Here is a 16,579-nt window from a genome sequence, read left to right on the forward strand (position 1 = left end):
GAGGTTCAACTGTATTTCCTAATGATAAAGAATCCTTCAAAAATGAAAAAAAAAAAAAAAAAAAAAAAACCCTGGATCCTTATAGTGATCTGGATCACAACTAAAATGTAATCATCAATTCTTTGTGTCATTATCTGCTTCTCCTGAAAATTTCATTAAAATTCATGTGTAACAATTTGAGTTATTTTGCAAATAGACGAACAGAAAGACAAACCAAAACTGACAAAAACGTAGCCTCAATGGCAGAGGTAATTAGGCAACAAGTTTAATACAGGACTTCTTGGTTAGATCTTCAGAGATGACATGAAAAAGAAAGAAACAATAAGTAAGGAGATGATAGAGAACTGCTAGACAATGACTGCATTCATCAAGCTCATCCCACCATCAAAGTGGTTTGTAGAGAAGCCATCATTATCAGCATTGTCATCAGGGCAGCATACTTCCACTCATCTCACAAATACAATTATATGAAAACAACAAAACAAAAGTTTGTCATTTCCCCATCAACCATACACAGGAGTCAAAGGTACAGGACTACAAGGAAACCACAGCTAACTGAAATCACAAGGCTATTTTCATCAATGAGTAGCATCTGGGATACATTGTATTATGCTTTCGCCATGGTAACTTTGATTGTGTAAAAGCTCCTATTTTCGCGAGAGTTTCATTTGTAATCATGAGTTTCACAAATCACGGGTGGGCTGGGAATTTAATAACATACGACAATATTGTGAATAGACAGGCATTACTGCACTTCCGATGGTCTCAGAGTCAACTTCCTCATTTGCAAAAATATTTGTATGCACAACAAACAGCTTTTACAGTAAAGAGAAGGGCAATCATTTCAAAGATGAACCTAACAATCTTGTTTTTCACCTAGATGGAAAGAATAAATAACTACTGTTGAAGTCTTATTTGTCCTGATGAATTATTAGGATACATGGACAAAGAATGGACAATATTAAGATGCACTCTACATTGATCAGCGTGTTGTCATTATGTAACTATGACTCCCGTGCACGGCTTTTACGTTTGGGATGGGGAAATGACCTTTAACCTCAGCAGCCTGTGACCGTGGGGTCAAGACCCGACCTCTTGGTGATGTGGAGCTTGACGACCTCCTCCGCCGTGGTGGGGTGAATTCCAACGGTGGAGGACAGCTGCTGGTAGGTTGCCCCCATCCTAGGAGGGAGTGATGGGTATGAAAGGAACACACAAATAGAGATCAGACTCCTTGTAATCAGAAAATGGTGGACTGGTGGAGTTCCTGATTGTTGGTTGAGCAGAATTACAAATAGGGAAATAGGTTTCATAATTTACTTTTGTGATCAATAATACCAACAATGAGCCCTGTACATACCAAGGAAACTATCTGGTAACTGTGGGTTCTTCTTAAGTTACCTACACCAACATCTTTGAGGAAAGAAATGCTTACAAATACTTGTATCTCTGAAACTAAGGACAAATGCCACTGACACTGTAGCAGAGGCATGAAATAGAAAGTAACACGAACTGATTTCCTATTATAGTATTTAACACATACAATATTTGTATTCTCAATTCCTAACAAGGAGATTAAAATACCAGATATATGCTGCATACAGCATATTGCAGCTGAAATGCAGCTGAAAGTGAACAAATTGTAGTCCTATTACCCCAGAGATGCTACCTGATTTTAACCCATTGAGGATGGGCTGATTTTGCTACAATACACATTTCCCATAGACACTTGCCCGAGTATTACACGGGACTCGTCCTCAACGGATTAAGAAGAAGTTAAAAATGTAATAAGTTTATGAACAACTCATGGTGGATGACAGACATGGGGTGATGAATGATCACACTAGCTCACTTAAACGTGTCTGTTGAAATGGTACCCCTCACTCTCTCCTGCAGTTTTATTGCCAGAGGCAAGGAATTTTGTTCTTCTGATGGTGTTGCTACATTGTCAGAGTCGAGTCTGTTATAATGGGGCTTTAGAGACACCGCTCTCACCTGATTGCTAGTGCAAAGCCCTGCATGATCTCCCCTGAGCCAGGACCTGTGATGTGAAGACCAAGAATTTGCTGCTCCCCTTCCGCAGCACACACCGCCTGGGAAGGTACAGGTGCAGCAAAAGAGTCAGTTGGCTAGAGTCAAAGACGGGTCAGACTTTACCTTGCAGCACAAGAATAAAGTATGGACAATATCTTGCGCTCTTTTTCTAGCATAAAAGTTCCATGGGCTATATATTACACTATAAAATCTCCATGAAAGTACTTATCTTCAACACAATTTCTTGTCCATATTGATCTATCATGCAAGCACAGCAATAATGTAGCTAGGTCAATCGGCTACTAATTTTTCACAAAATTATGGGAAACATTCTTCACAAAATTATGGGAAAAAGTTTGGAAATAAGAAACAGAAATATGGTGAAATGAATCATACTTCATGCAATATCAATTCTTGCATCAACATTTTCGCTGTATAGAAGGCACACATCAAAGTGCTTACTAAATTTCAAAATAATAACACAATTCTCCACATGATGTAATCAATAAACTAACTCACCTTTATGTAGCACTGCTCTGAAGATCTGTTTGGCACAGAGTATTCAAGGGGCTTGTAGAATGCATGGTAGACCTGAAATTTGAAACACAGTGGTCAAAATCCACCACACACAGATGTTGCCTACTTGTCTATGGTTGATATGATTCATATGTTCAAATCAGGTGATTATCTTTGGCATTTTCATTGCTATTTTGTATCAATCATGTGACTGTATAGAATACGAACTCTCCTTAAGGATGTCAGTATGTATCACAAAGAGAATTCAGGTAGTCTGTAAACTTTGGAAAAAGTCAAATACTTGTTAGTCATGCTTCATTTTATTCAAGAGTAGTGAAAGAATAACAGCTGCCCAACAAGTAAAAGTCCTGGTCTGAATGGATGAGCTTATCGAAATAAATCAATGTTCAAGCGATATTACGCAGCATGATAACCATCTAATCACATTTTACAGTCAAATACACACATGCATACACACAACAAAAACAATGTAAAAGAGATCATTTTGTATATAATATTTGGATTTTGACAGATTACATAATATCTTTGATTTACACAAATTGATTCCAAACAATCTACAAATAAAGCATGCTCAAGACTGTATACGTGGAAAGGTTCAAAGGTCATACCTCAATGTTGTCCTCCCCATATCTCTCCACTGCTTTCTCCTCTGACAGACCAACTGAACTGTACTCAAGCGGTGTGAAGACTGTTGTGGCAACCTGTCAACGCAACACAGACACATGTTTGTGTTTGCACTTGTTACAACATAAGTCTAGATGCAAATCTTTAGTCAAATTCTAGACACTACTAATGGTTTTCAAGATAGGTACATGCTGCCATTAGTACACACAGAGATTATCAAGCTAAAACCTTCACTTGGGCATTACCTAGATTTGAAATTTGACCCTAATGGCTGAAAAAAGGAGAGTAAAATATACAATGTGTTTCATCGTGTACTAAGTGTTGGCTACCAAGAAACATCCATCTAACTTATGACATGTCGGAATACAATCCTGGTCATTGTACTTCAGACAACTGTACAGCAACATCCATTATTGCATTATCTACTTTGTGCTTTGTAACAACATATTACTGTAACTTCAGCAGTAATCAATTTCACTATATATTCAGGTTATATTTCTGGTCTCATAGTCTTTGAAATGATTGTGCATTCACATTGAACATTACATGAGGAATGGCAATTTTCAGAGTACACAAAACTATACAAACATACAAATACTATCATTCTCATCAATGTTACTACGGGTATGCAAATGTCAGGAATTCTACGGCGAAGTAACCTCTGTAACGTTTAATTTCCCCTTGCCCTCTAAAATAAAGCAGTCATCATCACAAGACTCTGTCACCTGTTCATAATTCATGACATCCGAGCTGCCTCCAAACAGACGATGTGCCAGAAGCTTCCCAGCCCTGATGGCCACTGGGGTCAGCTCTATCCCATCCTACAGGGGGTTGAGGGTGGGGGAGGATAGGGTGGGGAAGGATGGGGGTGGGGGAGGATGAGAATATAATAAGAGAGACAGAGATAATGACACAAGTCCTACCACTAGCGTAAACTGTATAAAACAATTGTACAACAGTCAAAAGACAAACATATGAAAGAAAAGAAATCAAAGAAAATCTGTAAGCATTTGTTTTGTTGTTTTGCTTCATTTTTGTTTTCTGTCTAGAACTGCTGACACAAGGATCATTTGACTATTTTTTTTTTATACAAGGAATGGATGGTTGAAGCAGATTATGATATCTTTCCCGTAGAAGTGTATGTGATTATCTGTACCTTGTATTTTGATCTTTTTTTGAACCACTGACAAACACACTGTATTTTCATACCAGATATGATCCAGCTCATAAGTTTGAGTGTTATGTAAACATGTAAAAGCATGGTTATAGTCACCAAACATCATCTACAAAACAAAGACAAGTACAATTGCAAACAGTGTAATTCCCTCACACAAGATTTGAGCCTTAAATCCACAAATTTAAATTACTGTACCTTCGATACAGAAATATCTCCATGACCTGTAGAAGTTCTAGCTTCCCCGTGTGAGCTTACCTCCAGTATATCCCCAATGGCATATATGTGTGGTACTGACGTCTGTTCATTTGACCCTTTGACCTTTCCACCTGAGGAGGTCTGTACCCCTGCATTCTGAAGACCAAGGCTGGCTGTCTCTGGCTGCCTCCCTGACAGGAAAAGAGAATAAAGCTGCACTTACAGACTGGGAATCATTTAAAAAAAAAAAAAAAAAAAAAAAGGGTCTTACTTGATACACAGAGCTGCAAACATTCTAACATCCTATTCAAGGAGATTCTAGACAGCTTCCAGGGAGATACTTAGTGTTGTTTAAGTCTGAATAGAGAAAATATTCATTGCCAGGAGACAGGGGGATGTTGGATCCTTCAAGAAGACTTGGCAGCTCTGGGTATGAACCATGAAACAGGTCTTAGCCTTAAAACAAGACCGAGTCTTTGGATGGGATAAAGCTTTAAAACAAGACTGGGTCTTAAAACACAACCTAACTTTTGGACGGGATAGACCTTTAAAGCAAGACTGGTCCTTACAAGTTATCTTTACCTTCCAATCACTTAGAGTCAATGTTCAAAACATGAATGTATACACAATAATGATAGCACCCACTCACAAAAACACAAGAACACATCATGTGTTAAATCTACCAATGTATGAAAAGTCACCACAACATAACAATAGTTGGATATTAAAACCATTTACAACTTCAAGAGAATGCATTATATTTCAGAACTGTGGATCAATGATGTATGAAAAGTGATAGTGACGGAGCTAGGATATCTAAAATCACTTGTTTCTTGAAGCGGGAATGAACTAAAAAACTGAAGCTGAACTTACTAGCTCAGATAGATCAGGAAAATGTTCTTGATGAAAATGGCCATGACACACAAACAAAGTAGCAACATTTTCATTCACATCATTAACTAACCTACTTCCCCCCCCCAAAAAAAAAAAAAGTAAATAAATGATAACAATAATCAAAATAAAAAGAGATTGTATTAGATTGGATTTGTGTGCAGAGATTAGACAAGTCAAAGTTATGATCCCAGGTAGGAGAGATGGGGACACAAGTCATCCATCTTACCCACTGCAAACATGACCGTGTCATATTCCTCCTGTCTCTCTTCTCCATCTGATGTTCTCCACCTCACACTCAGACTGCCATCTTGGTTGCGATCCACAGCCTCGGGGACTTGTTGCCATAGAAACTGGATACCACTGGCCTCCATGTGGTCAGTGACGAGTCTAGACATTTGCTGCAACGGAGGAGAATTTTGAAAATTTCCAAGTAACCAAGCAAAAAAAAAAAAAAAATGAGAAAGAAAAATCATGTACATTGTAAAAAGTGTAACACAAAAGTCATAGACATGGGCAAGTACACACCATAGATAAGCCTGTACAAAATACATAGCCAGATGAGATGTGATATCATGGCTGTATTTCATTTCTATGAGCACGAGGTAGTTTAATAGCATATCAACATTTGGGAATAATATCCTTCATTGAAATAACTAACATGTCTAGTTTCATTTGCAAAAATTAGTTCATTATGTTTCCTGAAATTACTTCATCATGCACTGAAGAACCAAATACAACTGCCATCAGCTATAGAAACCTTCCTTATGAGAGGCTGAGGAAGTCATCAAACAAAGCTTTTCACATTTGCACACTTTAATTTCTCCAGACTACAAACTTTCCAATGACATATGATTCATCCCACTTCACTTCAAACAACTTAACACACCAACAGTTATAATCATGTGGCTGTAACCAAATAAAGCACAGTTTCAAGCAATCATCTTTATCTCTTGGATTCTGTCAGATGAGCGAGAGAATATCATCTAAAGAAACAGACAGATTCAACACAACAGAGTAAAATGGTTCATAAAAGCAGGTTATGAAAGCACAAGACATTAACCTGCCAGAATGCCTACTTTCTTACCTGGTCAAATCCTCTGAGGCAGATGGATCGTACCATTACGGTTGTGGGGAAGCCCAGGCCATGAAGAAAACCAGCACATTCAAGTGCAACATCTGACATCGTGCTAAGGAGAATAGAACTTCAGAGATTCCACTGATTGAGATTTCAAGCCTCACATTCTTGTTTGTGTTTCCTTGTATTTAATGAAATGCCACCATGGGCACTTTTGCTCATACATTGTAATGTATCTAGAATATCCTTGGTGTCCCCAGTATTGCACAGATGGAATTAAAAGTGAACCTTTTCCATTGTAAGGAAAGACTACATTTCATAGTTGGTTCAGAAAACTGACCGACCGATACATGGATAACGGTCAAACTTCTCTGTCTTAAAAGCTATGATACTGTTCCAAAGCATTTTCACCTCAGAGCAAAGTTAAACTGCCTCACTACATGGAATGGAGTGCCCTAATAATATCACACTGAGATCAACAAAGGGTTAAATGTATACCAACATGTTCTGTTTTCACTACTTCCCAAAAGCATGTTAACATTCAGAATCACATGATTTCCTAATCTTTGGGCAATTCTGATGAAGCTTTCATTTGCTTGATTTTATTGCGCTTCTTCCTGAAGTAAATTTGAATGCAGGGGGATTTTGTCATTCGAATCTTTGTTTAGCCAATGTTCAACTTGGAAGATAGACAAAGGATACAGCTGCCACCAATCACCAGACTGTACGGGAAAGTAAAATCAACACAATATCAAAGAAATAGACTCAAAGAATGAAAAACAAACTTGCCAAGAAGGCTGTACATACATCATTTTTTTTCTTCCAATTATAAGAGTGTGCAATGTCATATGAACACATTCTAACACGGCAACATATACACAATATTTGATCAGTTTCGAACAGTTTATGAAAACATGTTGACAATTCTAGATGTACCTGGACTTTTCAGTAGACATAATTTCAACAACATTAAAATGATCAGACATTATGTTGACTGAATTAAACAAGACTGTATTCACTCAGCTTCAGATACCAGCCTATAAGTGAATCACATTTCCTAGAAGTAGCAAAAAAAAGCTGCTGAAAACTTATCTTGTTTGATGTTGCCTCCCTATTCATCCTTTTCCTTCAGTGGTTGCCCCCATGGTTCTTAGGATCATTACTGACCCTCTTCTGCCTTTTGTCTGTCCACCCTCCTGCTCTAATCCCCCTCCCTTTACCTGTTGGGCTCCTTGCCAGTGACCTCCCACCCTCTCCTTTGTTTTCTTTGTTCTGTGTACCCAGCCTGTCCCAGTCTGTTCTTGTTGTGTAAAGTCCTTATATGTGATTGCTTTCCCTGCCTGTTTGTCACTTTGCCTCTGACGAAGATTCTGCTAGGATCGAAAGCTCAGGCCCCTTCTGACTCCATATTTCCTAGAAGTGTGATTGTTGTATACCTACTAGTTATCTACTAGCCTCAGCTTTCACCTCTATCAGATTTTGTCTGTCTGTCTGCATGTCTGTCCATCTGTCAGCCCCTACCACCTTCATATCATGGGCCATTTATCAATTACACAACTGAACCAACACATCTTATTAGCAGACACTCATGAGTATCAGAACTCCTCTGAATTTCAATTAACCCATTGAGGATGGGCTGATTTTGCTATAACACACATTTGCCACAGACATCTGCCCAATATACTTGGGACTAGTCTTCAACAGGTTAAACACAAATTATCATCTTGGCTGACCTTCGACCCGGAGGTTTCCTGAGAGAAAAGATGTCATCACTGGTGATTCCAAACTCACTTGCACCTGACACCTGGTGCGGGGGGAAAAAAAAAAAGTATCATATTTTCATATGGTATACCATCTAGTTTGGTAGTCTTTGTCAGTCATCACGACAGCCTACACAAGCACAGCACTCTACAAATGCAGATGTGTACAGAGAATATCAGGGATTGATTGAGAATTGTAGGGGTATCAGTACTTGTGTATTTATGACCGTAGCAAGTTCCTGGTATACAGACAAGCACAAGTTTGCGCATGATAAGTGTGGCAAATGTCTGGTATAAAGACTACACTGTTCCCTATCATTCACTGTTGTATGTTGGAGTAGATCATAAAGATTAGTGTCATGGGGTGAGAAGAGAAATAATCAAGAGTCAATGGGTAAACAAATGTAAATATGAAGCATTGGTACAACATATAAAATCAAATACTTCTCCTTTACATTCCATAATAATCTTTCTGTTCAATACATTGAATGAAATACAAATTCAAACATGCATCATTTATATGTTTCTCTGTTTGGTTCATTGTTTTGTTCTTTTCTTTCATAGCTGAGAGGTTAAAGGCAAAGCATGTTTGTGTTTGTCTCCTAACTGCTAGGCACTAATGCTAAAAAGAAGAGCTCAAATTCCTCTGACCTGGCTAGGATAGATTGGTCTCCCTCCTGTGGCAAGCACAATGTTGGCAGCTGAGAATTGGCTCTGTGAAAGAAGTGAGTTTAGTATGTTACAGCATTTCAAACAGCACATTTAGAGAGGAGTTGAGATAGATTATGAAAATGTGCAACTTACATACATGTACCTCTAAAAGTATATATGCCAAATCTCCTACTCATAAAAGTTATCCAGATTGTTCTCAACAAATGCCAAACATCTTCCTTTCAACTCTTGGTACTTCTCTGATTTCAAGATTGATTTGAAATATCAGGTCTGGCTTATTGAGATAATTATGCACTCATGGTTGTTTTTAAAGGGTGCAAACTGAGTTGACTTTGCAAAGAGAAAATGAAACATAACTGCAAAAGTAAATCTAGAGTTATGTCTAAAAATGACCAAAGACCAGGATACTGCCTGATGTACTAGACAAACACTGGGATGTTCTCTCAGACACTCCTACCAGTCAAGTCCAACGACATCAAACTAAAACAACACAAAACTTCCCTTTTATGTCCAAAGGTGACTTTCTGATGGCGGTTTTGATTCCACTTCAGATGTGAGTTAAATACTCCTTTTTGCTCAAAACAATTAAACCTCACAAACTTTTATCATAAATAATACAATACAGGCATCACAAGTATTTGCAGCTGGAATGGCAAAATTCATGACTTTGCCTTCTTGCCATATAAATTCACTAAATAGAGATAGATGTTTAATCAGTTTATATGACACAGGCATACAGAAGCGGAAGAAAATATCTAGTGACATAATAAACAAGGACACATGCAGTGTATATATATATCAGATAGTAATATGTCAGGATGTAGAATCACTGTAAAAGTTGAGATTACCTCTTTCCCATTCTTCATCTTCACTTTGACTGTGTGGTCATCAAGCAGTGATCCTTTGCCATTCCTGTATTCCACATTTCTGTCAAAAATGAAATAACATCATAAGAGCACATATTGCAAGTCTATCATCTATGATATCACTGAATGATTCTCAACACAACAAGCTTACATAAATACATACTTAACCCTATTCTAACTGGGCTATTTGAGACCAAGTTTTTACTGGGGGGGGGGGGGGGTCAATTTGATCCCCCCTTCAGATCTCGGCCAACGATCGCGCGATAGCCGCGGAATTTTGCCTGAAGATAGAGCTGGATGTCAACTACAAGATTACATGGTCATACAACAAAAAAATATTGACTTTCTATTTTAATAAATTAATTATGCAAATTTGTGCATGAAATCATATTTTCACCTATAACTCCATTAAAAAGACTGAAGTATTGCTAAATTTTTGTGTCAGAATTCCTCAAGAATTATATCAAACAATTTTCATGTAAAAAAGTAGCACAATTAAAATCAATTTCTTTTGTTTTTTATTGTTTTGTTAATTTCTTATGTATTTTTTTTCCGACCTTTTCTTTTCTATTGTTTTTTTTGCCAAAATTTGTTGTAGGCACTTTTTCAGGCTTATCTACACTAGAATTGATTAATTTCAATGGTTAAAAGTTGAAATAATCTAATTTATATCAATTTAACCAAAAAACACAATTTGCATTCAATTTGAGCTGTTTTCGGGTTGACATGCAGATGCATAACATTACGTAACTTCAGAACGGTGTACCCGGACGTCGCAAATTTGGTCTCAAAATATGCGGAAGACTTCAATGAAAAAAGTTGTGAAATGACGCGGCAAAATCTTTGCGCGTTGCGGAATTGTGGCGCGAAACGTCGAGGAGGGGGTCAATTTGACCCCCCCCCAGTTAGAATAGGGTTAAATCTTGTTCACAGAAATATGACAGTTAACAGACCAAATTATGTCACACATCAACTGCTCTGAAAATTGTTAGTCCTGACAAGATGTCAGAATCCTTGGTTTTGATTGGCTGAGATGTTCTGGTCACTGACTGCTACTATGGTTATTGTCAGGAACCGACATGTTGTCACGGCTAACAACTTTCATGAAACCGTGCCCTGGACTTACTTGTCTGTGAGTTGCACTCGATGCCCCCAGTTCAGTGACTTCACATGGCCCTGAATGGCACCAATTAATGTTGGCCTGTATTTCAAAAAGGGGGGAAGAAAGTTACTGGTTTATTCATTCACAAGAGCATGCAAGTATTTGATCACTTTGATCTGCATTCTCTATGCTCTATAGTTTCCTTGGGTTTGAAGTTACCATGGTTAGCTTGCAGTAAGAAAGACAAATGTTTGTTTGTGTTTTTCTATGTGATTTTTATTCTATTTTGTTGTTTTTGTTTGGTATATACTTGACTACAATTTTCAACCCAGCTGGTCTAGAGCCTGGTTTGATACTACTCATACCAACACGTCCTCTTAAATCCCTACCTTTAGCATGCAAAAAATACATTTAATGCTGTCATGCAGAAATAGGTTTCATTTCTACGTGTAATCAACAATAGGTGAAGAGTAAACACTGCCGGATAACCAATCTCTCTCCCAACATCCATGATGACTCCATCCTAGGAGGGTGCAAGGTAACATCAAGAACTTCACGAGTAGATGGCTGATGCTCACCAGGATATCTCTGAGTGTTCGGGGAGCTGCCAGCCGTACTGCCTGGCATCATGCATGGACTCCCCAAGCAGCGAGGCGTGGTGGAGGAGCTTCTTTGGGATACAGCCCACATTGACACAGGTTCCCCCTAAGCCCCACTTGGTTCCTATCATCAGAAAAAAATGAAGCATACAGTATTAAACATTTCGTTATACATCAAATTTAAATAGGTCTGCACGAACTGGATTCTAATCAGTTGCACAAATTTATATGATTTATCCGATCATCTTGAAATATTTCCCCAAACCTTCAAAGTTTGTATAATTGCTAGCTCTTAGTGTATAAACATGTATCTTAGTTTTCAAATGAATCGAGAACAGGAATGCTTGTTCAAAATTATTGGAGGTTAACAACTTCATCTGTTAACAGTGGTATACAGTAAAAGTCAAAATATTCATTCAAAGAAAGCTGAAGTCTATGACATACCTTGTGGTGACGGTGAAACATAATCCAGTACAATGACTTTCTTGTTGTACCCAGCAGCTGTGTGAACACAAGAGGAATGTTGGAAACACATATTTTCACACACTCCTGTGCTACTGATTGGGGTGTCAATTGCTAGGCCATAATTGTATGCAAAGACATACAAAATAAATGTATTGAATACCATCAAACTCCAACAACAAACAAATTTATGAACACAAACTGGTATCATGCATTTTTACGTGATTTTTACATATGAAACAATTACAATGTAGGTTAATGGAGTTTTCATTTCAACCTACCTGTATATGTGTAGAAATGTTCAACCAGAAAACATACACACACCCTAACATGAATTCCAGCATTTTTCATCACCTTGAAGATGAGATAGAAGTGTTTATATACAGCTGATGCAGATCTACCATCCACTGTTTAAAAAAAAATAATAAAATACGAAATACTTTCAAAATCTACACATCATCTGAGAAAACCATTCTTTCATTTCTACTTTTTCAGGATTCTGTGACATCACAAAATCATGTAAGGCACATGCAACAATCAGTTCAAAAAAAAAAGAAGAAAAGCAATGTTGAGTAATTTGTGTGTTCATTTATTTATCCATTTTATTGGGGGAGGGATTAGAATTTTTCATCTTCTTCGAGGAAACTACAAAACCTAATAAATTTGAAGACTAGGGCCAGGCACGATTAAGAAGAAGAAGAAAAAAAAAGAGATGAATTTTTCACTTCGCTTAGGGTCAATTCAGTCAGTGCACAGATGATTGCAAAATATTCGGTGGATTGCTTCAGTCCTTTTCTGCTGTTACCCCTCCCAGTACCACTGTCTAAAAATACCACTTAGATTTTATACAAAGAAATCACCAATGATGCTGACAGTCAAGTTAAACTCAGTTTGTTACTCTCCTGTCCTACCTACCTTCCTTGGCACATGCTAGTCCTCCTGATCCTCCACCAATGACTGCAAGATCATAGTCAAAGTCGTGGCTTGTGCCTGTGGTGACAAACAATATTATTACCTATGCATCTATGTGTACCATGATAATTCTACATTTTTACTTAACACAACTCATGTACTTCAAATACCAGTTGATATATTCTTTTAGTATTCATTGCATGTTAGACAATTAGCATCATAATATGATAATTGATTCATCAGTCAGGCCACTACTTCTCTGTTTTATTCTGTTTTTGTTGTTGTGGTGGTGGTGGGGAAAGGCCTGCAACATATTGCAAGTACTCACTCAGCAGGAACCAACAATGTGGCTTTCAAAATATCCATATTACACGGTGTACATACTGTTATACAGTAAAGTTTTAGACATCTAGAGTTTACTTGAAAATGTAAATTCTTCTTCTTCTTCTGATTAAGTCTGCATCCTTCAATAGATTGAAGATTCTTGCAGACTGGTGCTATTTACATTATAATACAATTTATTTACAGATATTTACAAGCACATAGAAAATTTGACCAAAATAACTAGCCACTGTGATCAACCGTTAGACGATTTCGAAATGATCCCACAGATGGCGCTGAAACAATTTCTGACGACAGGAAATTCCAGTTCCTTACAGTTCTCGGAAAGAACGAATGGCGATGCGATTCAGTTCTCAAATATGGTACCTGATAGGAGTGTGGTTGCGAGGCTCTCGTCAACTGAGTAGACTGTTTGATAATATAGACCTGTGCTGAAAGAGGAGTAAGATTATTGTGTATTTTGTACATCATAATTAGCCTGTCATTTTCTCTGCGCTGTTCCAGAGTGGTCCAATCAAGTTCTTGTAGCATTTTGGTGACACTCGAGGTGTTATGATAGCAATTTAAAGTGAATTGCGCAGCTCTTCTCTGGACCATTTCCACTTTGTGGATTAGGTTCTTGGAAAATGGGTCCCAAACTGTGGAAGCATACTCAACAATTGGTCGAACCAACGTTTTGTAAGCTGTGGCTTTAACATCAGAAGATTTTATGCGAAGATTGCATCTTAGAAATGCAAGGACGTTATTGGCTTTATTGACAGTATTGTTGATGTGTTGGGTCCACTTTAAATCAGAAGTGATGGTTACACCCAAGTACTTCACGGATTCAACAGATTCAAGAGGGGCGTTATTTAGGTGATACACGTGTTGCACCTTTCTTCTTTTCCTGGATATTGTCAAAACCTTACACTTATCTGTGTTCAAATCCATCATCCATTTTTTCGCCCAGTCACTAATTTTGTTTAAGTACTCTTGAAGATTTTGCATATGATGTTGATTGTCGATGGTCATGTAGGAAACTGCATCATCGGCAAAAAGGAGAACCTTTGACGCGAGACCATCAGGCAAGTCATTGATGTAAAGCAGAAAGAGGCAAGGCCCAAGAACCGACCCTTGAGGCACTCCAGATCCTACCGCTATTGGAGAAGATTTAATACCATTCAAAATGACCCTCTGACATCTTCCATTGAGAAAACTTTGAATCCATTTCAGATTTTTCCCCCTGATACCGTAGTAGTCCAGTTTACGTAAAAGCCGCTCATGTCCAACCTTGTCAAAAGCTTTTGAGAAATCCATGATTATAACATCCGTTTGACGCCCTTCATCCAAGTTCCTGTGTAGATCGCTTGTGAAACCAAGTAATTGTTGTTCACATGACATGTTCTTACGGAAGCCATATTGCAGGGGAAAAATAATGTTTTTTTCGTCCCCGTGCTTCATAATTTTGCTGGTTAAAACGTGTTCCATTAGTTTGCAGCAAATACATGTCAGCGAAATGGGGCGGTAGTTTACAGGAGTAGATCGATTACCTTTCTTGTAGACTGGTACAACATTTGCTTCATGCCAATCATTTGGTATTTCACTTAATTCATATGACAACCGGAATATATTGCAAAGACTTGGAGCCAGAATTTTTGCCAGCTGCTTCAAGACTCGTGGAGTTATACCATCCGGTCCAGGGGTCTTGTATATCTTCAAACCACAAAGCAACTTCTCTACACCCTTTGATGTAAACAAAATATCCTCCATTTCTTCAAAGTCTGAGGTTTCCGGTAGTAAGTCATTCAGTATGGGAGTTTCCTTGGTGAAAACACTTTTGAACTGTTGGTTCAATGCTTCAGCTTTTGCAATCGGATCAGTGACCGTATTACCATCACTTTTCAGTTCTCTCATTCCTGTATTTTAGAAGAAGCCAAGATTAAAGAAGAAATCTTTAGATTACCCATCCATGCAGCTCTGGCAGTTGCCAGTAGTCTCGTGGCAGTATCTACACTTGGCCTAGAGACCATACAGCTTTAAAACTGGTCTGGAAAAGTTTTGGAAGAACGGACCTCTAACATTGTCTAATAAAGTTTAAGTTTGACGCCATTCCACCACGCCATGACCCAGCCAACTTAACAATCGACTAAATCTGGATCTGAAGACAGAGCCGTCAGAGGCTTGCGCTTGAAGCCTGCATTCAGAATAATCCATAACTATACACAGCCCAGTTGCTGTATAGGTGCTTCGCACAGCGTCTGGTCGGGCTAAATCATCCATAGCATAGCTAGATAGCGGCAGAGCTAACGTTAGACCATGGAGCTACTATTAGTAGCTCCCTATGGTTAGACAGGCCAGGTACAGTATCCAAATCAAGTAGGTAAGTGTAAGCACGTGAATCTCAGTATATGGGACTAATCACTCCTGCACAAACTGCTTTCCCTTTGGCGCACTATCAGCCTGCTAAAAGTATGAATTACATAAGAGAATCAGTTATCTTACCCAGGCTATGTGAACAGGATATCTCTCTCCTTGCTAGCCTCAACAGACCGTACTGTTGGTGTCTTCCCAAGGTTCTCAGGCAGCGACGAAGCCAGAGTCGCGAGATGTGAACCTTGGCCATTTCTTCGTTTGTGTTGTGCCAAAGACAGCGTCTGAACACGCACATTACACAGGCTGTGGTGATTACGCAATAATTATGACACGAGCTAGATGCCAAACTCTCACGCAGTGCTACAGTAACACAGAGGGCAGCCAAGGGGGACTCCAGCAGAATCGAAGAACACACCTTCCCACCTGCTGAATGAAAATTCTTCACAAACACACTTCATGTCTTTTATGAATAAACGGCAAAGTTCTACAAACAGACTGGTAGAAATTTCCACAAAATCTGTCGTTAATCATATAGGGCTACTATAATAGTCCTTTAGAAATAAAAGATTAAAGATAACAAAACGAAATGATTTTATCTGATGAATTCTAAGGGAGATAAAATAGGAATATCAAATTCATACAGCATCGACTACTTCATGTTTCACATTCATTCATTCATACATACATTCATTCATTCATTCACTCATTCATTCGTTTAATGTTCGTTCGTTCGTTCATTCGTTCATCCATCCATCCATCCATTAATTTCCAACAGAAACATGACAACATGTGTTTCAATGTCCATTGTCAATGAACATAAAATGGCCCATTCGAACAGTTGGCCGTAGCGTCCCCCCACTACACACACACGCTCATGACGCACAATTGTAGTTTCTGAATCAGAATAATTAGATAGGCCTATAATACATTTGACTCAGCTGTACTTCAAAAAATTGGGACGGCTATGCTATCATGC

The 16,579-nt window shown here is 38.3% G+C and overlaps 1 protein-coding gene across 1 annotated transcript; it reads right to left on the reverse strand.

Annotated features, from left to right (window-relative positions):
• Window positions 1-55: 55 nt before the first annotated feature.
• On the reverse strand, window positions 56-15,863 carry LOC140226745 (thioredoxin reductase 2, mitochondrial-like). The gene is made up of 17 exons (XM_072307177.1): window positions 15,733-15,863; window positions 12,913-12,987; window positions 11,980-12,036; window positions 11,515-11,659; window positions 10,961-11,035; window positions 9,817-9,895; window positions 8,948-9,010; window positions 8,270-8,340; window positions 7,239-7,258; window positions 6,546-6,637; window positions 5,688-5,859; window positions 4,628-4,758; window positions 3,921-4,016; window positions 3,180-3,272; window positions 2,554-2,625; window positions 1,996-2,093; window positions 56-1,182 (listed from the first exon to the last, which is right to left on the reverse strand). Exons 1-17 carry the CDS (start codon window positions 15,851-15,853, stop codon window positions 1,059-1,061), a joined length of 1,584 nt encoding a protein of 527 aa, XP_072163278.1. The 5' UTR covers window positions 15,854-15,863; the 3' UTR covers window positions 56-1,058.
• Window positions 15,864-16,579: the final 716 nt, after the last annotated feature.

Source organism: Diadema setosum, chromosome 4, assembly GCF_964275005.1.
Source record: "Diadema setosum chromosome 4, eeDiaSeto1, whole genome shotgun sequence".
Taxonomy (NCBI): domain Eukaryota; kingdom Metazoa; phylum Echinodermata; class Echinoidea; order Diadematoida; family Diadematidae; genus Diadema; species Diadema setosum.